General features: G+C 40.1%; 1 protein-coding gene across 1 annotated transcript in view; it reads right to left on the bottom strand.

The window, feature by feature from the left end:
• Positions 1-23,253, bottom strand: part of si:dkey-112m2.1 (transmembrane protein 132C) — a 126,941-nt gene that overhangs the window by 73,748 nt on the left and 29,940 nt on the right. The window contains exon 2 of the mRNA XM_034123365.1: positions 8,471-9,398. Within this exon, the coding sequence (XP_033979256.1) occupies positions 8,471-9,398 (928 nt within the window). The remainder of the gene's footprint in view (positions 1-8,470; positions 9,399-23,253) is intronic.

Genomic DNA, 23,253 nt, shown 5'->3' with positions numbered 1-23,253 from the left:
AAGAAAATGTAAACGTTTACTTAAATGTTCTTTTAGTCTTTATTATTTACCTACCTTTATATTGTTTTATTTATTGTATAGGTCTTAATCTTTTTATTTGTGTTTCTGTTGTACCTATATGTTCACTTTGTGTTAAGGGGTTTTATATTTTATATTGTTGCATCGACTCAGTTGTCAGAAACCATTATTTATTTTATTTTATTTGTGTTATCATACATTTTACCACTATTTACCTCTATGTGTCTATTAACCTGATACAATGTTATATTTTGCTGCATGTACCTTTATAGTTCTTAACAGAAAATCTGAGGGGAATTTATTGTGATTTGTTTTTAACTTGTGTCATTTTGTAAAGCACTTTGAGCTGCATGTGTTGTATGAAAAGTACTATATAAATAAAGCTTTATTATTATTATTATTAAATAAATGTATTATAAGTTAGTCATAATTGTATACAGTACGGTTAGTTCCAAAGCAATAATATTAAGTTTAAATAATGAATAATTGGTTCAACGTAATACTTTTGCTTTCTACTAACCTGCCATACTAACCGTGTGGCGCAGTGGAATAGTAGTGGTTCGGATCAGGGGAGCACAGGTTCAAACCCCACTGCAGTCAGCATGCCGTTGTGTCCCTGGGCAAGACACTTCACCCCAAATTGCTCCTGTGGGGATTGCCCACAGTACTGAATACTGGATGTTATACGAGTGTTAAGCACATCAATTATCACTGGTGTTATGTCAACTCAGTTTCAGTTTGATTTGTAAGGGCTTGCAAACATATACATTTGATTATGTTTGGAAGAATCATGGCGAAAAAGTCACTTCCTCATAATTTCTTGTTGGAAGGTTTGTTCATGTTCACCAACTTCAAGGTTCCCTTCTTTCTCCAATATTTTTCTGAAGTATTTTCCCACACTATTTGTTTAATTTTTCTTTCAAGACTGTTCAAACATGTGTTTTTGCTTCGCTCTGCAAAACCAAAGTTGAATGTGTGTCTATTTTAATGGTGAGCACCTCATTATTTTTCAGACTATGATTAGTGTGAATTCAAAAACGGCAGCTTCCCTTAGTCTTAGCCACATGTGTTACTACCGAGCTACAGCAGCAAAATATTTCCTTTTTTATCTTTGTTAAAAATAACTAAAAACTCAAATTGAATTGTGAACCGTCATGTGTAATTGTCTAATAAGCCAGAGAATGGATTTGTCCTCCAAAGGTAATATAGAAACTTCATTTAAAAACAGTCAGAATCTAACAACTGAAATGACTTTAAAAATCTTTGGGATGTTTTTTGATATTTTATTCTGGGTAATTTATGCCTGAATCAAATGAAAAGAGTTATTCAGTCTTGTCTCTTGCATCCGAAAAACATCTTTGAGTGATTTGGAATATTTTCTTGCTTTATCACATTCTTATTTAGTCCCAGCCATGAAGGTTGTTAGCCATCTGCAGCTAATTCACAGTGCAGCAGACTAATGAGGATGGCTCAGAAAAGTGGTTAGGATTCCCAAAATTGTAGATACAACTTCCTCAATTGAAGCGAATGCAGCATCCCTGCAATTTGGCGGGAGGCTTCTTCTCCATTGGCTGGCGAACCTGCCTTTACCAGGCTGATGATCGGCACAAATGTACTGAACCAAAATAGTTTTCATGTCTGCTCCATGGGTAGAAATCAACAGCGTTTGTTGCTTCATAGATTTTTTTTCCTGCCCTGTTGTGAATCAGTCAAGCTCAAAGACCGACTGTGAGCCTTGATCAATCAATGTAGATACGGATAATAAGCTCAAAACCCATATACAGCGGGATATTTGTGTGAGTTAAAAAGCTGTCTATGCATATTAGGCTTCATTCAATGGGACATCAATAGACTTGAATGGGCACGGGGGGTCCCGTGAGACGCGCACTGTCACTTTCTCTCTAGCTCAACCTCAAGCAACTGAAGCTTTTTTGTTTTATTTTGCTCCATACGCCCTTGAGCATAACATGACAGTCAATGAAAACTACTACAAGTTAATAACTCAAAATGAAAATAAAAGTGCGGTTATGACGTTGAGATCAGGGTGTAAAGGGTCACATGACAGTAGCCATTCAGGTATCTACTCAGCCTTTCTGTGTGAGATCGAGCGGTATCTTTATAAAGGGTGAAACATCTTAGAATGTTGGATACACTCTCTTCAGTACCTACCACGCATATTTCTAATGCTCTCAGTAATCCTATCACTCTACCCGACATGGAGCACCACTCTCTCGGGAGAACACCACTCCAGCTCCCTTTATTCCCTCGGCCGCCCTTATAAAAAGCCCACAAGACTTTCATAAGTTCAAAGCAACGAGAGAAAAAGAAACCGAAGAAACCTCTGACCCTGTCGATACTCAAAGTCCTGGAGGCATGTGTCACTCTGAATGGTACGCAGCATTCGTAGGAGCCTCTGCCAGGCTGCGAGATGACAACATTCCCTCTGGGACATGTAGCCTTTTCCAAAAGGCAGATGGACAGAGCAAAGAAGAAAAATAAAGACAGGCAGCAGGGAAACACAACGGAAATACACTCCAGACTGCCGCTGTCGAATAAAGTCATCAGTTGACACAAATTCAAGAGGAGAAAAGTGATGGAAAATCATTATGGTAGAAAAATACAAGGATTGAAATGACTTGCTGCGGGCAACTGGTGATTGCTTTGTGGTGGCAGAGCCCAATAGAGAGTGGTATCTAAATAGTGAACACTCTCCCCGGGCCGCCGATGACTAATTACTTATTAATGAGGGGATGAGAAAAGGCTGTGCTTTCAAAGTAAACGCTGGTGAGCACGGAAGATCCCACCGAGCAAACAGAAAGAGGGAGATGGGTAAAGAAGGGCAGGGTACAATGAGACCGTTTTAATTTTAAAATAAGAGTCTACCTAATATTTAAAGATAAAAAGCCAAGGAGGTTTTTTTTTGATACAGCACAAAGAAAAGGAACATGTCAAGCTTAAGAAAAGCCGGGAATATGAAAGAATAAGGAGAAAGGGCATATATAGAGAGAGGGAGGGAAAGGTTAAATAACACAAGGAAGGGAGAGAAACCAAGGCAGAGTGGCAGACGAAATACAAGGAGAGGAACAGATAAGTACAGGAATGGAAATGGAAAAAAGAGACATACCTATCTTTGGTGACCTTTTACCAAGAACTGATTCCCAGAGTAGTGCAGTCAAGATAAGGCTAATGCACTGGGGAGAACATCTTTATTCCAACCTTTTCTCCTGCTGATATTTCAGCAAACATTGGCCAACAACAAACAGCCAAAGTACAGGACCTGTAAACCTGAACCGTGTTAAGGATCACAAACAGCTGACACGAAGCACTGCATCATGTCCTAAAAACTCCAAGCCGGGCTCAGCTAAATCTTTATTTATAGTCCAAACACTCAACCTGCTGCCTTCACAATCTAAATCCCCTGAATAACAAGTTGCTGACTGTTTGGGATGGCACAGCGTGAAGAATCCCATACTTATACCTTCACACTCTCAGATATTAGCAATTCATTTGCATTCATCAGCAACACTGCCCCCGGGGGGATCTGTGGGAATATGTTGGATTGTTTAGTCAAATTTACAATACAGCTGGGGCAATTTATCTTTTGAAAAGCCTGTTAATTTGTTCAGGAGGAAATGGTGTTTTCATTTGCATGTTGAATAAGGAGTAGCTGGAGAAGCGTTTTCTAACCTGTTACGCCGCTCTCCGTGGCTAATGAGGCAGGGAGCAGAGAATTAGTGACTCCGCCGGGAGCCTTTAGCATGACAAACACAGCATGACTTCTCAGTTAGCACGAGGCAGGTCCAGGCTATGGACGAGTGCGAGTGTTGGCATATCTGTGTGCACACATGCGAGTGTATGTGTGCATATTCATGACTCTGTCTGTGTTTTTCCAGCGGCTGAGGTCAAAAGCCTGCAATTACATTCACAATAATTAGATTAGTTTGGAGAAGATTAAATACAACCAATTGAACAATCAGACGAGAGAGAAAATGGGCATTTAAATAGCTCTGCGGTTAATTGTTCTGATATTGCTGTAAGGTAAAGGCGCTGTCTGGGCATTGGTTTGTAGGATAACTTGAGGATACATATTAAATGTTATCACATATGTTACGCCTCATGAGGCACATCAATTATTCCTACTTCATATTACAGCTCGCACCGTAGAGCGTTGGAAGTAATGCGATGCATGATTTTATAATCTCACGCTGTTGATATCCTAGCATGAGTCAAGGAATATTTTGATTCTTGACAGTTGATTGAAGATAATGAAAAGTGCAGCAGCTCGGAGTGAAGCCCTTCAACGAAAAGTCACATTTTAGGATTTTTAAGAACTTAAAAAGTGTATTTAAAAGCAGGAAACCAAGATTGATAAGGGACACATTTATTTGAATGATTTTCTCTATGTGTTTCCATGGTGCCATGTGGAAAAAAGATGGGCCAGTCATTATGTAGCCCTTTTTGTCATATTGAAGGTTTCAGTGTTTTTTGTTTTACAGCAACCTTCTTCTTTATTTCGGTCATCGGTCTCATCAGATAAAGCCCTTATGGGTCATTTGGAGGTTAACAGGAAACTCTTTCTTTTATGCTACAACATTGAACATTAGTTCATAACATGTTGTTTATTCACTGAAATGAAAAGAGTTGATTTACTGTTACCAAACAATTTTATTCACCACCACTAGCCCTGCTCTGATCTGTCTAAAAAAGGAGCGATTTGCATTCAAAGCACATGTTAGACTTCCGCTAAGGATTTAAAGACTGAAATATTAAACCGTGACCCAAATGATGGATGGGTAATCCAACGAAATCTAATGTTAGTGTGCATGTAAGCCTGCTGATTGTATATGGTGCGCTCAAACAGGAAAACTCGGCAGACTAATACGTTATCCTGATTTTTAAATTGGGAAGTATATTAGCCCTTGGAGATACTGTATACTTTACATAATCAGTTTGACATTGGCAAAAATAAATAAAAAGAAGTCTCACTTTATATTTTGCTGATAGTATTGAATAAAGTTTATAAAGAGCATGACAAATTCAAGGTGTTTTATGCTTGTAAATGCACCTAATCCTATCTCAATGAATGAATTAAGAGGATTTTACACCTCATTATTTCCCCAAAGTCCAAAAAAGTTTTGCATCAAAACAATGCTGAAAATAATGAAACATCTTCAATTGAGAGGAAAGAAAGTTACATGTTAAGCCTTGGAAAACAGGAGGGGGATTGGGGGATGATAATGTAAAGATGAGAGAAACTCTAGAGAACATACATCGTTAATGATGCCTTAACCACTGGGAGAAACTCACCAGGGTTACTTTGAAAGTAAAACGTCCATAAACACACCCACGCCGTTAAACCAACACTGGCAGACAGTATACCAACACACGCAGCGTTCAACACATCAAGTGAAAGGACCCACAAAGACTCCAGCCCCCATCTTCTGTAATCACAGTTTGTATTCACACCATCATCATGGGAATTATAAAGACCTGAAAGGGTATTTTCAAGAAAAGTTTTTCTATTATCAGGGAATCTAACAACTGAGATGAAAAGACATTGATCCACAGGTTTAACCTTGCAACATAAAAGCAAGGCACAACAAAAGTGACGCAAGAACAGCAATCAGCGTCCGTACGTTCAGTTACAGACTTTGCTAAGCTAGCAATCAAGTGGTGCAAAGATTTTCACACTTTGAGGTCTAATCTTTTGGTTGCTAATGAGGTATTTCGGTTTAATTTAAAGTCTGCGCTATCCCAACGGAAAAACATAAAAAATATGAACTTCTAAACGATCAGGGTGCAACGCTGGTGCAAAAAAGGCCCTATAAGAAGAAATACCGCCTGCCTTTAAAGTTCCCATTTACACACATGCTGACAAATGTGATAAACACACACTGGGAGTGCTAATACTTCATGGGAGTTCATCATCGCTGGAGTGAGACGAAAAGCAATGAGGCTTTTTGGCAGATTTCCTGCTCACCCGGGGTTGACAAATTGCCAGGGCTCTCTGTCACAGCTCCACTTTGAGGCTGCTAACTGTTTCATCTGCGTTGATTTAGATCTCAGGCATAAAAGTAGCCCGTTGAATGCATATTCCGCACACCTTCATTTGCATCACACAACACGGAGCAATTACAGTCACTTGAATGGTAATTTGTATGAGACAAAGCTCAATGAATCAATAACTACTTTTGATGCTGATGTGTGGAATCACCTCAGATACTAATTTGACTCAGACAAGCAATTTTGAAGGTGAGTACCGAAAACAATCATCATGAATAGCACAAGGGTGTAATTAAGGTGTTATCCAGTCAAAAAGAATCCCCTGCCGATGCTGTTTGGAAGGTGTTAGGCGCTATCATTTAACTCATTATTTTCTCTCCAAAATGACTTGTAAGGTCACAATCAACACAAACAAACACTTTCTGTGAAACGCTTATTCCATAGCAATTAAAGAAAACAACATTTGATCTGCAGCCGCTACTAACAACTTTCTAAAGAGAAGCCTACAGTAGCTACATGTGCTTATTAAAAGTTTTTTTCAGATAATGTTATAAGTAAGCAAGATAAATAATACAGAACACATTCTGTAAACATGAACTCCTAACTGTAAGCATAAACATATACCATAAATTAACTATTTTTAAACTTTGCTCTCAGTTTTATGCTTTTTTCTTAACTTGAACATCACTGCAATTGCTCGTGCTTTGAATTTCCAGAATACTTTGAAATGAGTACCAATTATTTGTCATTGAAATAATGTTGTTTCACAAAAGAAAATATGTCTGCCATCTCAAATTAACATTTACTTGGCAAAGGCAAAGCAGGAAAAGGATCTGAGAGTGTTGTCTGGCTTTGTTTCCCTACACATTAAAGCCAGGTAATTGATTGAGTCTCATTCATATTTCTTTCATTTGTCAAATTTAGATTTAGAGTAGAAGAATGACCCAGATAAAAATGCTTGTTGACGTAACTAATGCTGGCCAGTTGACTAGCGGTGTCATGGCAACATTGTGAACTGGAGTCTGGTGTGGCAAATCAAAAGCTTATCATGTGCACATTTTTCTAATCTCAAATGCCAGAGATTAATCCCCGGTTTTGCCAACGGCAGATTATTTTTGATTTAACAAGCTGTTATAAGTAATGTCTCCCAGCCACCACAGTAAATACATGATGGGACTACAACTGTGTTGCCTACAAACTGTGAAATGTATTTCACAAACCTAGAGGCTGTAGATTAGTTATACCCTGTATGACTCATTTTAATTTATGACTCAGACAAACAATGACTAAGAATATCCTTCTATTTAACGCCTCATCATTTCTAAAAACATAAGTGACATGTATAATGTAAATGGTGTCTTGCATTTTCAGATATATGGCTGTAGTGATATCCATCCCTGCCTCCAAAGGTCTACCGATGCCTTCTTTTTTAACTCCTTGACGCCTGATGATGGCTGTTTAAATGAGTTTGGATAATATTAGTAGCAGAGATGGCAAAAGTAAACACATCCTTAACTCAATTAGAAGTACAGATACTCATGTTTAATAATACTCTGGTAAAAGTAGAAGTACTGACTAAACTTCTTTACTCAAGTAAAAGTAAAGAAGTATGGGCTTCGAAATGTACTCAAGTACAAAGTACCCATAACTACCAACTGTTTTAAAGAGTAACTGACCTCCCTTTATATTAATAGAACAATAATCGAGCCGAGTTCTCATTGGTCCCTCTTCTTTAGAAAAGACCAGGACATGATGGATACACGGATCGTGTTAAAATCAATAGGCACGCAATGCCTCTAAATAATAATGATCACACCTCCAAACACAGATTAAAACTAAAGTAACGAGCCTGTTTTTAAAATGTAAGAAGTAGAAAGTACAGGTATTTGTGTTAAAAATGTAAGAAGTAAAAGTAAAAAGTCGTCAGAAAAATAAGTAGTGGAGTAAAGTACTGATACCAAAACAATGTACTTAAGTACAGTAACGAAGTATTTGTACTCCACTACTTCCCACCTCTGATTAGTAGAGCGGCACATTAAAGGTAGTAAGTTTGAGAAACCGGCTCGAGTGCGCTAGAATTTGAAAATACACAACCGGAGAAAATCTGCCACTTCCTTACAGAGCCCCTCCTCCAACACACACGAACGCGCACATGACCAATGAGGGCACGAGATAAGTTTGTGCACAGATGGAAGGCTGACAGGCAGGTAGGCCATCCAGTTATTTTAGCCGGGCCGGCTAAAATGATTGGTCGTGCTTTTCACAGTATTACGGCTTCCACAGATGACATTTTTTTATGGATTTTTTGTCAAAGCACTTAAGATATTCATTGCTATCGGGATGTTAAGAGCATTCCATGGAATATAACAAAAAGTGTATCTCGAACCGGTTTCTCAAACTTACCTACCCTACCTTTAAACAGTGTTCTCTAAGGAGGAGGTTGACTCACCTGAGGGTGAATATTGGCACTAAGGACAGTGTAGACAGAGCCAGAAAAGTAGAGACTGTTTCTCGTTGCCGGATGGGTTTGGAGGGCGACATCACCACAAAGTTATTGTCCAGCTTCAGCTCGGACAGCGGCTGAAACAGCCTGACGCTGCCGATGCGCTGCATGGGGGTGTGCCCTGCATAATAGCCCATCGGCCTCTGCTGGTCTGGGTGCACAGAGCTGCCCTTCCTTGAATTCTCCGAGTTGCAGTCTCCGCTGTCCGTGGTTTGAACCATGTAGTAGAGCTCCACAGGCGTTCCCTGGGCTTGCTCCGAGACCCTCTGCCTGCCCGGTCTCACTGTGGGCAGGCTGAACCAGCTGGCGAGGGGCTCGAGCTCGGCCACGCATATCCCCAGCTCACCTTTTAGCCTGCATGTCCCGCGCACCTCTTGAGTCTCGTGGAAGGCGAACATCCTGACGCAGGGCAGCTTGTGGATGGCGCTGTAATCATCCCAGTCCCTCCCCGCGATGTAGAACAACACTTGGACCTTTGGCCAACTGGGGTGAATCCTGTCGCTGATGATATAGGTGTGGACCTTCCAGTTGAATGTGAAGAGAGGCGGCGATGATGATGCTGATGTTGGCGCTGATGATGTACCGAAGGTTGTGGGGTTGAAGGGCCCCGGCAGCGTCTGCAGCAGATCCAGAGGGACCGTCTGCTGGACAGACAGCGGCCCGTAGCTGGCGTTGACAAACGGCATCTGCCGGGCCTGGTGGATGAAGAAAGACTCGGTGCGAGCCTGCAGACTGGAGTTCCTCATTAAGTCCTGGTTGGCCTCCTGTAGGAAGAACGCAGACTCCGCGTTGAAGATCTGGTAGTTGACAGGCAGATAGATTGGCGTGGGGCCGTACCTCTGAAGACCCTCCAGGATCACCTTGCTATCCACCACTGAAACAAAGAGAGGAGAAGGAAATGTTATCTCACCGCTAACCTTTGTTGCAACAACTGAGGTAAAAGCATCTGGAGGAATCCATTTCTGGTCATGCTTCACGGTACTTATTGTTGAAGATGCTTTGTCTAAACCCTATCAACAAAACCTGAGCCAGGTGTGAAATCAAAGAGCAGAATGTGCTAAATTGGAGAAAATAATTCACGACCTGGATGGCAGCATTTCACATTTAAAAAAACATTTGCATGCATTGCCTGAAGCAATCATATCTACAGTCGGTTCTAGCGGTGAATGTTAAATGGTTTGTTGGAGGCATTTCCGAATGCTATCACCTTCATGAGCCGCTGCTCTTATTTAAAATAATTTGTTTGAACACTTGCGTCTTTCTGAGTCTCTTGCTTATCAGTGTTGCCCACGTTCCCTCCAACTCTCAAACCTTTTCATTGTGACAATCTGTTTATCTCTTCATTAATTTCTCTGTCCTTGCATTTGCTTTCCTCTTTTGACTTGATCTCCTTTTTCCTTCATGAATCCCTTCCTCTGCTTTTCCAATCTCCTCTTATTAGGGATGCAAAATCTGACTGTCTCGGTCTTCATACCTTTGTCCATTGGCCGACACCAAGTACTGATATAAATGTTAATTTAATAAGCTTTATGCCTTACTGTGAGAAAGTGACTGGCATCTTGACTTAAACATTGATTTCCTAACTAAATGCAACAAACTAATAAACAGATACAAAAATACTGAATTATGTATATATCGTGCACCAGCAAATTGGTTTAAAAAAATCTATAAAATAAACAAGAACTACATTCAAGTTTAAACCTTTTACAATTTTCCTTAATTGCTTGGCAACAATGAAAATAGGATCTGCTAATAACTCATTATTAAATACTAAACATCTTGTATAACACTTTTTCACATCTTTAAAATAAATCAAAGTTAACACAAGTCTCATAGAAAGACCAAGAACTCTATTGGATTAACTGTTTCAAACAAATGGAACACATATATTCATAGCTGATAGCAATGACTTACTTGATTATATAAGTGTTATGCACCTTTTGTAATAATACTTTTTTTACACAACACTGCAATCAGCAATCGGTCTTTATTCATCTATAAAAGAAGCCACCTCTGAGTATTTCTGGGTTAGGGTGAACTTCTTTAGTGTTTCTTTTGTGAAGAAAGAATGCAGTACAAAAGCTGTAACACAATGACACAATGTGTCTAGTCCAGGTGCTTACTTTGTATCTCACATATTAACCGCAGTTCATGGGCACGGAAAGAACTGCACACGAGCATAAAAGGAACAAAGTCAGATATTTCTTTTATTTCCAAAAGGGCATTCAATAAGAGTTGAAAGGTGAAGGAGCTGTGCGTGGTTTTTAGTCTCTTAATTGGTTTATGCTATGGTATGCCTGCTTCCCTTCTTTTGCAATTTCACTGCTGCAAAAACTGAATGCCATAGAGTTAGCTGTGGGCTATCATTCAAACCCAGTTATTTTAGCCCTTTTTTTACATTTAAGGGAGATAGGCACCATCAATGTATCCAAGATGTGCCCATAAAGCTCAAAGGTCTTTACATTTCCTCCATTAGCTGTGTGCCAATTCTACTGCTAACCATGGATCCAAACTACAATTAATTACTTCCTGTATCCTCGCACATGATCTATACCTTATGTCTCTGCCTTCTCGCATCCCCTCCAGCTATCCAAACCCCCCCCCTCATAGGGAGACATGCCTCATGGCTTTAAATGGTATCTAAACATTGATCTGTTTGGTATTGGTAGAAGAACTCCAGTATGTGTTAGTGATGCCCAACATTTGTTGTATAGAGCTTACTTTCTTGCGGGTTTTGTTTACTGCCTCAGCTCACTCATGCTCATCCAACCCGACCTAATGTGGCTCTAAAACCTTCGTCAAATCCTCCTTCCCTTCATCCAGCAAATCCTCCCCACCCCCTGTTTCTCTCCGCCATCGAGCTCCAGATAGTGGGACTGATAGAGTAGCCCATGAGAGCCCATTGATTTTCTGTCCCGTCGTCTCTGCGCTATTGGAGACGGTGTGGCAGTGAATTGTGACGATCCGTGGCAGCCGAGCAACGACCGGCATCAGGCACAGAGGCAGCATCATCATTTCATCTGAAGTTGGCTTTTAAGAGAACATGAAAATATTGAAAGCTTGAAACACTGATGAAGATGACCTCATATCTATCTAATAATCAATACCTCTTATATGTAGAGAGTCATGAAAAGGGATGTCATGTTGCCCTGCTCCAGGCTATTTACAGAATTAGGAGAGACAATGGAGAGCACATGCTGCTAAAATACTGTTTTTATGATCTTATTTGTATGTCTTTTATCATAAGGCGCTGTGCCAATGTGACCCAGCCTAATGGGCGGCCTAATGAATCGAACTGAGAATATACAATCCCTCTTTATCATTTACAACGTTCATGTCTGGAAAGCTGTATTTTGGTATATCACACAGGTCAGGATGTGGAAGGACACTTCAATGGCAGGAGTAAAAAACAATATCAAAGCATCCTTTTTTTTATAAGTCCATAATTCCAAAATAAACACAAACAGTTTCCCAGACGAGTCTTCCGCAGCTCTGAAAGTAATGTCGGCTGCAGCCACAAAGCCGAACTTAATTACAGACCTCTATTCACTCTAATAATATGCATTCAAAGTAAAAGCGTCTCACACTGATATGGGAGACAAAGATATGAAAATAATAAGAATGAATCACAAATATAAATTGCACTATAACATTTTCTTTTTTGTTTGTACTACTGACAAACACTTAATTCAAACTCCTCGAACTCCAGAGTTAAACATAATCAAACTTTATCCCTGATGTGAAGAAGATATAAAAGATATGAAGACATCCACTGAGGTAGTTCACTGTCAGCTGGTACCCAGTTTTGACTGAGAGAATTATGTTTACCCTTTAAAATGACAAAATACAGCAATGTCAAATGGGGAACAACTGCTGGATCATGCTTGAAGCACAGTGAGCGGATTCTCCTTTCCCTCTTTCCCTCTGGGTGATGTGACACAGTGTCCTACTTCCCACTTACTATGACAGAGATGGGACTAAACACCTCATTACACTCGGAAAAATGTTGTAATCTGTAACTTCAGATTTGGAATATGTCCCTTTCCATGACACCAATAGCACGACGTGAAAAGAGAGGCAAAGCCGGTGTGATTTGCAGCCCAGAGTTACCCTTGGATTTCATGTCGGCAGCTACTGTACTTGTAAATCATGTCTGGAGGACTGGTTCTGCAAATGAAAAAAGGGATGATTTGTGCTGATAACTTAACCCCTGCGGTAAATCCTGGTTGTAAACTCTCATGCAGGATTTCTTGGACACTGCCAGCCCCTCAGGACGCGGGCCGAGGAGTCGGATCACATCACACGGCTGAACAGAACTGGCCTCATCATTAGACAGATGTTACATTCAGGATCTTGATGTTATATTCATGTAGTGTGAGCCAGAGGGGGGCACACAGGAGCATTTGACTCCAAATTAAAACGCATTTAAAGTCTTTTCCATAGGATAGCCACAACATGCGGCAGATCAACTTTTTAAATAAAGTCTCAAAATAGAATGAAAGCTCTCATGTCCCCGAGACAGCCATGTGTGGCTTTGAATTAAACCGTTTCTTATCATCACCTGTTCTCATCCCTGGCGACCTGAGTAGAACTTAAACCCAAGAAATATATAATCCCTTCATCTTGCCTCCCCTCTTCCTCATCCTATCTTTATCCTCCACCATGTGTGAATCTTGCAAACCAGGCCCTGATCAAACATATTAAGTTGGCCTGGCTTCAATATTACATTAATCAAACAGATTTCCTGATATGGAATCTATAGGGAGAGAAGTGTTGGGATGATGGAGGTAAGTGGTGGGAAGACAAAATGGAGCTGGGAAGTGGGAGGAGGTGGCGATGGTGGATTGTCTTCTTGTAAGTGCTCAGAGAAAGTCAAAAGACTACAGCACATTACATGCTTCCTTCACTGTAGGATTTAAAATTAGACTTGTTTTTCTTGTAGAGCATTCACCAACACGGCAGAACATTGCTCCCGCCAGCTTTAGAAACACCTGTACAAGAGTTCACTGCTTTCAGACCCGCTGATGCAACTCTTACCGTCTCATTTCGCACTGCAAGATAAGAAAAACAAAAAAACATGGCCAATGACGAGGCGTGCATTTGAAATCTAATACAGTTCTTTTTTTCTGTCTTTTTTTTACAGACCTTTTCTTTGAGCAATCAAAGGGAAGGTCTGCCAATGTTGTGCATGTTTCTTCTTGTGGCGAAATGCTAAAATAAGACCAAAACCGGCAATTGAATAACCCTTTCTAAAAAGCAAAGCTAATTTAGCTTATAGCTTATTTCTCTGTGCCATAGAGCAAGTCACACAAATAGGGGACATTTTCTTTCCTTACTATTTACATTGGCACTGTAGTGTATTTATGTTCAATCCCTGTCATTGCCTGATTTAGATTAATCCACATCTGAAATTAGTCCAACTCAAATGGAATGTTATTTTGAATAACATTTGCTTACATTTTATAGCAAACTCCCACACCTTTTAGTCACTATGACCTAAAATGTTTCACCAATGAAAGCAGGCGAACGTCCTGTACTTTCACGGTAACCTTGGTATAAACCATGCGATGGGCTATTGGCCGTGAGTTTAGCGGTTGCTTTCATTGAATTTGTTGAAAGCAACATGTCTTTAAATAAGCTGTTTTCGAGCTCAGGCTAATTAATTTTGTTGGCCTTGTGAAAAGTTATGCTTAAATTATGTTCTCAGTATCTCAGAAAAAGGAGTCTTTCCAAGCTTTCAAACAAAGCTCTTTTGTGAGACATCTAAAAGCCTCTAGGTCGTACAACTAAAACGGACCATGGCAGCTTTAATGAAAGAAATACAAAATCAGCCACTAATCATTCAAAGACACACTCACCATAACACGCCATTTTCATGCTGTTTGGTGCTGTTTCTAGTCCGTGACAGAGCTTTTTACTTCTCGTATTATGTTCTTTAAGGGGCGCACATCTTGTGTTGCGTCTTCTAATATTGACATTTAATAAATCTTTGGGAAATCCATATTTTCCACAGATCCACCAGGTAAAACATTAAGACGTGATCTTTAAGTGGCATTTTCTTTTGTTAAGCACTCGCTCTTTGTGGGAGTTTGCTCTGTAGAGTGACTGCTTCGGGGACCTTGAAGTCACCACCAGTGGACCTGCTGTCGTTCAGTGTGAGAGGTAACTTTTTTACAGAACAATGGAATGAAAAGGGCTTTTGGAGGGCTGGATATAAATGTCAGGTACTGCTCAAATGGAGAAAAAATGCCATTGGCAAAGTCACAAGTTTAAAAACCTTATCAGAGACGGTTATTGATTAAATCTTTTAACAAAGGGTAGAGGAGTCTGAATGTGTCCAAACCTCTGAGCTCTAAGCTATTAAAAAAGCTATTTTAATTGCTTCCTTGGCTAAGGATTAGGAAATGTAATCAAGCACTACAGAGCCATAATACTCACTGAAAAGCCAGAAAAATTGCAATTTATTTGGATCTTTTGTGTATAAAACAAATACCTTATTAGTAAAAACCAATAAGAAGAATGTCTAATATGCAAATATTCATTTACCCTTTATCCTCATCCGTTTACCATCTCAAAAGCACACTTCTGGCCCCCTTAAATTGAACACGGGATACTAAACCGTCGTCAGTGTCTGGCAATATAATCCCCTGGTTAGTGAAATGTCCTGGGTGATAGCTCAACACAAACAAAACACACAGCAACACTAATCCTCCTAAGTGCCCATCACATGCACCCTGACACTGCAGGAGAACCGGGGCCGAGCCGAGAGCCCACTCCAAGCTGGAGGTTAATCGGATCACATAAAAGCAAAGCACACCTCATCTTTCATCACTAGGCAACACATTTATGCAGCAATCGATAGGTGGAATCATATTTTCCCCTTTCAGAGAAATGAGGGAAAATGAAGTATTGTGACCCAACTAAGATGGATGGGGCAGGGCTTCATATCTTAAAGCATATCAGCAAAAAGCCTCGTGTTTCTTCAGAAACTTGAGTTGTTTTCATCTTTGACAAATCTTATAGGTTTGTTGCTTCCCAAATGGCCTTTGGGGCATTTCTGTTGACGAATGGCCAAGAGACAGAACATCAGTAATTTACGGCTTTCCCGAGATCTCTTTCTCTCCCAAGCACCTGCCTCTCATCTCACCTTCCGACACACACATTTAATCACATCAATACAAATATATTAGCGGGACTACATGCAGCATTCCTGTGGGACTATTTGTCAGCATCAGGGGGGGAGAAACCCATTCCTCACCTACACATAGGCAGCTATAATCTTGTAAATGAAGCCACTGGCAGCAAATGTACATCACTCAACAATAAAGTTGGATTGGTCTCAAAGGCTTAATTATTCACTTGGATGTCAATAATAGATGTTTTAACAGGTTCAGAACTGCCAAGACAAAAAAAAGAAAAAACTATGGCTTTGTGATAAATCCTTCTTTATGCTCGTATATTTAGTCAACTGAACACTTGCTACCTTTGCTATTCCTCAATAATTAATTAGGGAAAATAAATAAAGTACCCTGAAGAGAATTAAAACATTTAATTCAAACACAGTTCATTATTCTTTGATCATGTTATTCACCAATAATGGGTCTATAGTGGGTTACCATTGGGGGTTTTTGTAAGTATTTTTGTCATGGAACCACATTTGTTATGCTTTCTTGTACGAAGGTAAAGAACAAATAAGAAAAGGCTACATTTATCATTAGGGACACAGCAAAAAGAAAAAAAGTCTTCTTTATCTCTGCTGAAATGGAGGCGCAGAGAGTAATTACATATTACATGGTCCAAACAATGCTGCAAATGAGTTGTTTGCAAACTGTCATTTTCATGAAAATCCAATGTGATGAACCACAAGCCACCTCAATTAGATCCAAAAAGTTACGACAGAATGACATTTAAAATCCATCCTCCGTCTCTGCTGGGTTGGAAATAATGTATTTGTGGAATCTTAAAGAAACACAAATGGAAATGAAAAGTATAACCCTCCCTGTTTGAGCATTAGTTATATCTGACTGGGGAAAACTTCCAGCCGCTTCCAAACATTTCCTTCTCTGCATAAAGAACATTTCCCCCCACTCATTCTGTGAGGCATCCCGTCTCCCTGGCGGGGTTACCGAGCAACAGCAATGAGCAACGCTTCGCCAGTTGTGTAGAGAGCAAAAACAACCTCAAAGCTTTCTGCCTTGAAGACACATTTGGGACATGAATGTGCTTTTTATGACACTTCAATTCTGTCCATTGCCTGTGGGCCCTTTGTGGCGCGTTGTACAGTGACAGGAAGGGAGGAGGTGAATGGGGGGGGAGTCACTAAGGATGCACTGGTTGTTTAGATGAGATGAAGGAGGCGAGAGGCGAGAGCTTTTGAAAGAACGGTTCCAAATGTGCTGAGCGGAGCAGGGTAGCAGTTAGGTTTTCTATGACGGGACCCACAGGGGTAATCCAAGGCTTCAGCTTGTACATGTGGTTGTCATTTGAAACCACAGATTGCCTCTGCTCGGAGTTTAGGAATGTGACCAGGTCCCCTCTTTCAATGAAGACCAGGCACTTTGAAAGGGAGTCAAATAAAAGCAGTGACAGTGACAGATGATGCAGCGGTTCGCTCAGAGGAAGGGAGATGCGCCGTCGTAAATATCAACGAGTTTCGGCACATGGTAATCATGTCCAAGTGAATCCATTTCAGGTATACTGTTATTATACACTAGGGATTTCTTTTGTGGGAATATATGCAATCGGATGCAGTTAAGTGGGTAAGAATAATGCAGGGAGTTGGCAAAGGGGAGAGGGTGAGTAATGTTCTGGCATTTCCAGCAAGGTTATATTGTGAGGAAGTCAATGGGCCTTGGACATCAGGCACTGCAGCTGCTCCAGGAAGTCAAATAATGCAAACCAGAATATTAATTATGTTCAGAAAGGGGGCGGGCCAGGAATTCAGTAAATCGTTTACTGTCTTTAGATACAAATGCATGTATGGGAGTGTAAAGATGCAGTTTGGTTTTACAATTCAGCGCAAAATAGATTTTTTTTTTTACTTGAAAGTGTTTTTTTGTTACATTTAAATGACCATGAGTTTTCTTTAGCTTTAGGTGATATGCTAGTATCTTTGAGAAATCAACAATAAGGCTTTACATAATGAGGAAAAACACCCAGGATATTGCGTGAAAGCAGATGTTTACCCATAATCCAGTGCAACTGACAGGTGTTTAATGTCCTTCTCCCCTGATAAGAAATCATTCTTAGCCAGGCATCTGAAAATCCAAAATGAATCGATCTCCATAATGGAGTACATCATTCAGGATTTTATTGTAGATATCTTTTTTTTTACAACCAATAACTGAAGATGTACTGCTCAAGCATTCAAACAAGGAAAATAAGAAGGTTACAAAAAGGATTAAAGGTAAACTGTGCCAGATCAACTTTCCTCACTGATCAAGATGCTATTTGCTTTTGAGCAATATGAGGAAAAAACGGGCGGTCACGTGAAGAAAAAAGATAATAGCAGGAACCTTGACGGCTGTCTCTTCGGAAAAGATACTGAGACCTCCGTTTATTTATTCTAAAGATAAGGTAAAACTGTTGAGGGATGACAGTCTGTAATTTCGTCTTCTTCTATGAAAGTGTTTTTTATTTTCTCATACTGATACCGCATAGAACGGACATAATAACAGGTTACAGAAATTGTAAGTAGGAAGGGCGTCGAGGTAAGTCACTCCGTCTTCAGTTAGAAACATGCTCTCATCATTTTTGCTAGACGGGTTGAGAAGAATGCTAGATTATATTAAGAGGTTGAAAAAAATAAGTCTTCACATGGTAAGGGAGGCGTGTGGTGCAGTGGAATCGTGCATTGGTGTTCAGTCAGGGGGTCACAGGTTCAAACCCCACTGCAATCAGCGTGTCCCTGTAATGTAATTACTGCAGAACATTGATGTAAAGGAAATTGATATTTCAAATCAGAGTCATGGCAAAAGCAGTCTAATATGTTAGCGATGCGATCTGTGGATGGTGGTAATTGCACATACAGTAGCTCCTGAACTCAAGGATGTGTATCTGCTGTCGGGTGGAAAGGAGTAGGAGGGAGTTTCGGGTTATGCGCTGCAAAATAATGAGTGTTCTACGTGTGACAGTATGTGTGTCGAGGTTTGCATGGTCGGAGTCCCGTCCAATGATGAGACCACGTAACACATACATATTGGCTTCCAGTCTCCCACCGCATCAATTACAGAATGCTGGTCCTTAGGTACAAAGCCCTCTACAATTTGGGCCCCCCCCCCCCCCCATCTCACCTACCTTCTCACCCCCTACCAGCCCCCAAGGTCCCTCAGATACACCTCAGGCGGTCTCCTATCCATTCCCAAATCCAAACTCTGCAGCTTTTCTGTGGCAGCTCCCATTCCCTCCCCCAAGATCTCCGTGAGTCCGAGTCCCTCACACTCTTCCAGTCCTGCCTCAAAACTCATCTCTTCTCCTCTGTCTACCCATAATCCCCCCCCCCATCAATCCATTCCAGTTGATTGTCTTTGTCAGTACAAACCCTTGTACTGTAAAGTCTTGAGTTCAAGAATAACACTATATTAATATAGGTTATTATTATTATTAGACACACAATGCCAAGAACAATCAAGGAGAAAGGATATTAAGTATCTACACATGCTATACTGCAGATGTTGGAGTAATTGTCTTTGCATAAGGGCTAAACAAAGGGAAAGCCAGGTTATTTATACAGTATAGCTCATTATAACAAAGCAAGTGCTATATAGAAAGTTACACGCATTAGGACACTAAAGCTTTAAGATAAAAACCAACCAACCAATTAATAGTTGTTTGATTTATAAAAGGGCAGTGGGAAAAGTAAAAGAATGTGGTAATTGGTTAGTATTTTTGTGTATCGTGGCCAACCAATTGTATTCTACAGACTTTATAAAATATCTCTGTCTGGTGAAGATCCTGGCAAATAATCACAGCATGATTGGTTGAATATTTTTTGAATGAAACAGAGAATAGTTATGCCAAAATTAACAAATCCAAAATAGATATTTTACCAAATTTCCATCCTCATTTTGTGTGAGTGTGTGCCACAATGTGCGTTGTTGTGCTATGTTAGAGTTCTGCTTCTTCACTATGTAGGTATGTGTATAGGTGCAAGTTTCTGAGTGTGTGTAAGCGAGTGTGACTGCCTGAGCATGAACTCACTTAGATCTACTTAGAGACGAGTGGCATGTAGCCTCAGGCGAACTCCATCAATAGAAATTCAGATTTCTGAGCCAGCATGCACCTCACTGGTCAAAACCGCAGATGATCAAAAGTAACAGGAATTTCTGTGAGTATGGCCCAGATTCGTGTTTCCAGTGCTCAGGAATGTATGTAGTGAGAGGCCTCTGGCACAGACATAGTGGACGGTGTTGACCGGTGGCACTGGAGGAGAGTTGGGCACCTCTCACAGCAGTAGAGGTAGTAAACAGCATGGAAGAGAGGAGCCGTGTCTCCGTGGCCCCGAGGAAGTCCATCGCACGCCCCGGCAGGAGCAGAGAGAGAGAACAGACAGTCATTTCGCTGCTGCTCAGAAAACTCTGAAATGAGATGAACTCAGAGGTCTCTCCCTGCAGCAAGCGTCACTCACGGCATGCCTTTCTTTATCCATATCCTCCCCCATAAGTGCCGCGGAACATTTTGAGTCTTTGAGCGAGCTTAGCGGTTAGGAGAATAAGCAGGAAATGGAAATAAAGATGCCAAAAGAAAGGCTGTCGATCATTTTTTTCCCCCCAGTGCTTAGACTTAGTTTTATTTGTCTGCCTCATCTTTCTCTTGCCAGATTTCTGTGACTAACAGACGCTGTGAAAGGTTTAGTCAGATAATTACCTCGCGATCGCCTTGGGTTTTTGCTGAGAAGAAGCTTTTCAGAGGGTTTCTTCATTTTTTACAGCCCGTCGTAAAATAAGAAGCCGTGCATCATAACATGTCTTTACATCACCGTGGAAAGCTGTCTCTCGTGGCTGAGTTATATGTGATAAAGAGGCACAAGGTTACCCATCTTATAAGCTTGTAGAGTCAATTTGAAGTTTATCTAAGTACAAGATTGACAATCTGTTATTTTATTCTCTTGATGGAACAGCTACAAGAGAGTTGTCTATTTTTCGCTCCTTGTCCCTATTTTACATGAGCAAAAGGACAACTCTATGGGCCCTTCATAATAAAGGGTTATGGAAATCATAGGAAAGAAATGGCTCTTGAGGTAGAAGTATCTTCAGGTAGACCCTCTTGAGTGTTACTGTATTTCCTTGAACAAGAAAGAACTCTAAGGGCACAGTGAGACTGCCAAAATGAATTACCTTGTAGAAAAACAAATGTGGATAGAAAAGAGTGAGAATAAGTACACATCTCAAAAGCAGCTGCGGAAAACTCTTACAAATCACTCATGAATTCAAGAAATGACAGAAGTAGTTGAAATCCCTTTCTAAAACTTATCTTAAAAAAAATCTTAGACTATAACGCTTCATAGAACTCAATGTACTTCTCCTTACCAACTAAAAATAGCCTTAAAAACTATAGCACGACAAGAGAGCCCTTAAGTTAGTCTTATCACGACGCATTACATCAGCAGGGTAACCTTTAACTCTATTCATCTGCAGGTGCCTTACACAAGTGAGTGGGCAATTAGCACACTACAGTATCTATATTCCAAGGACTGAGAGGCTACCTGAAAAACGACATGAGAAAAATGTATCGTTTAATGATTTCTCAGCCGAATTGATCCAATTGTATTTTCGCTTTTAAGACATTTTGTACACGAGCTTTGATTGCCGGCTGCTTAGATGGAGCACATTTACACGGGAAGCAATGTCACGTGATCATACATCGCAGCTGCAGGATAGTAAAGCCTTAAACTACAGCAGATCTTTTATGACCGCTGCATCTTTAAAAGCCAGATAAAACACATTTGTACATTTTAAGAACTTTACCATATAGGAGGTGCTTACAGCATTGCAAGCTTACAGCATTGTGGTTTCTGGGACGAGTATGTGGAGTTTTACAAGCATCATCTAATAGAGGTGATATAGTTTTATAGAGGTGGTTTGAATCTTACTTTTACTTCAGGATTGCAATACAACTGACAATGTGATGTACATGTACAGCAAACTTAAACTAATATAGAAAGGAGAACATTCATAATTATGATACAATTATCTCTCACTCATGAGTACTTGCTGATTTCTCACAGTTCAACACATTGGCTCTTTGAAAATCAACGGAAGTCTGCTTGTTCTTTCAATATCAAGGTTAATATATTTGAAATCAGTTTGACAAAAAGCAGACGTGGGTAAGTGGCACTGCCAACATCCTTGAGGAATACAACAAAGATGAAAATGTAGCCGTAATGATCTCTGTCACTTGGGTAATTACCAAGTTATTGTTCTGGCCAACTTTTTCAATGACAAATTACCTTAACAAAGGATGTCTATATTTGTGTATCATCCGTTTCCTTGTGAAAGAAAACCTCTGTACGTCATCAACTCATTTTCCCATTGTGTGCAAAGACTCAGACATGTTTATACAAGAGAAACTTTACGTTTCTTTTCATGTCTCAATAAGTCTGAGATCAAAGCCCATTGCCAACATTTGAACTGCAATGCAGTGACACACTATGCCATCAACAGCTAGACCACGCTGCAAAGGTCAGTGATGCCGTCATGGCTGAAAGCTGAATCAAAGTGCTTCAAGTAGAAGGGCAACAAATTGTTGGTCCAACACTTTGATCCCGACTGAAATAGCTCAACAACTATTGGATCGATTGTCGAGAAGTTTTGTAAAGACATTGATGGTCCGCAAATCCCTACCGAGAACCTAACTTTTTTATCTAGAGCTCCTTATAGATAATTTATCACCTGAGCTGTCACTCTAGATTTAAGAAATGGATTGCAACTACATTTTGAAAGAAGATCCATAATTGCCGATGCTGTATGACTTTTTGTTGTAAGTGAAATAATGGCTCAACAGGTATGGATTTTAAGGAATTTAGTACAGATACCATTACCCCTCAGGATGAATTGTTATAACTTTTCATTCAACACTAACTGATTTTTAATTTGTGGTTCAATAATTTGGTGAACGATGCTAACCTTTAATGCTAAACAGGGCGAACATGGTAAACATTATATCTGCTAAATATCAGAAGACTATCATTGTCATTGTGACCTTTGTTATCTCACATACAGCTGCTTAATGTCCAAATATGTCTTCCCTAGTAAAATGTCTGTGTAATGTCCGGTTGAGCCCATGTGTTTATAGAGTTCAGAGGTTTTACGACAAGCGAGTTGAGGGTTGATACTGTAACATCGATATCGTGGCTGCCATAAAACCTCTCGCCAGAACCTCTGTCTACCTCACTATGTGTATACACGACTTACTGTATAGTACCATGCAGCCACAATAACATCTATGTCAACAACTGCTGCCTTTGGAAACAAGTCAAAAACATATACAGGCTACCTTTGTGTTCCTGTTTGGCTTTGCTCAGCATAAGGTGACGACTTGGCCTGTCCTCAGTTCTAAATGTTATTATTAACCGTTTTTTAATGGTAAAAGAGGTAGCTCTTTTGATAAATCACTGCTGGTTTGAAAATTAGAAGAAAGTGGTGCAGTAAGAAGTGCATCACACTGCAATAATGGCCCATGAATTCTAAATTTCATTATCAGAAAGTGCACTGGTGCTTGGTATTCCTATC

This window comes from Trematomus bernacchii, unplaced genomic scaffold (assembly GCF_902827165.1).
Source record: "Trematomus bernacchii unplaced genomic scaffold, fTreBer1.1, whole genome shotgun sequence".
Taxonomy (NCBI): Eukaryota; Metazoa; Chordata; class Actinopteri; order Perciformes; family Nototheniidae; genus Trematomus; species Trematomus bernacchii.
This window is presented reverse-complemented; position numbering and strand designations above follow the sequence as displayed.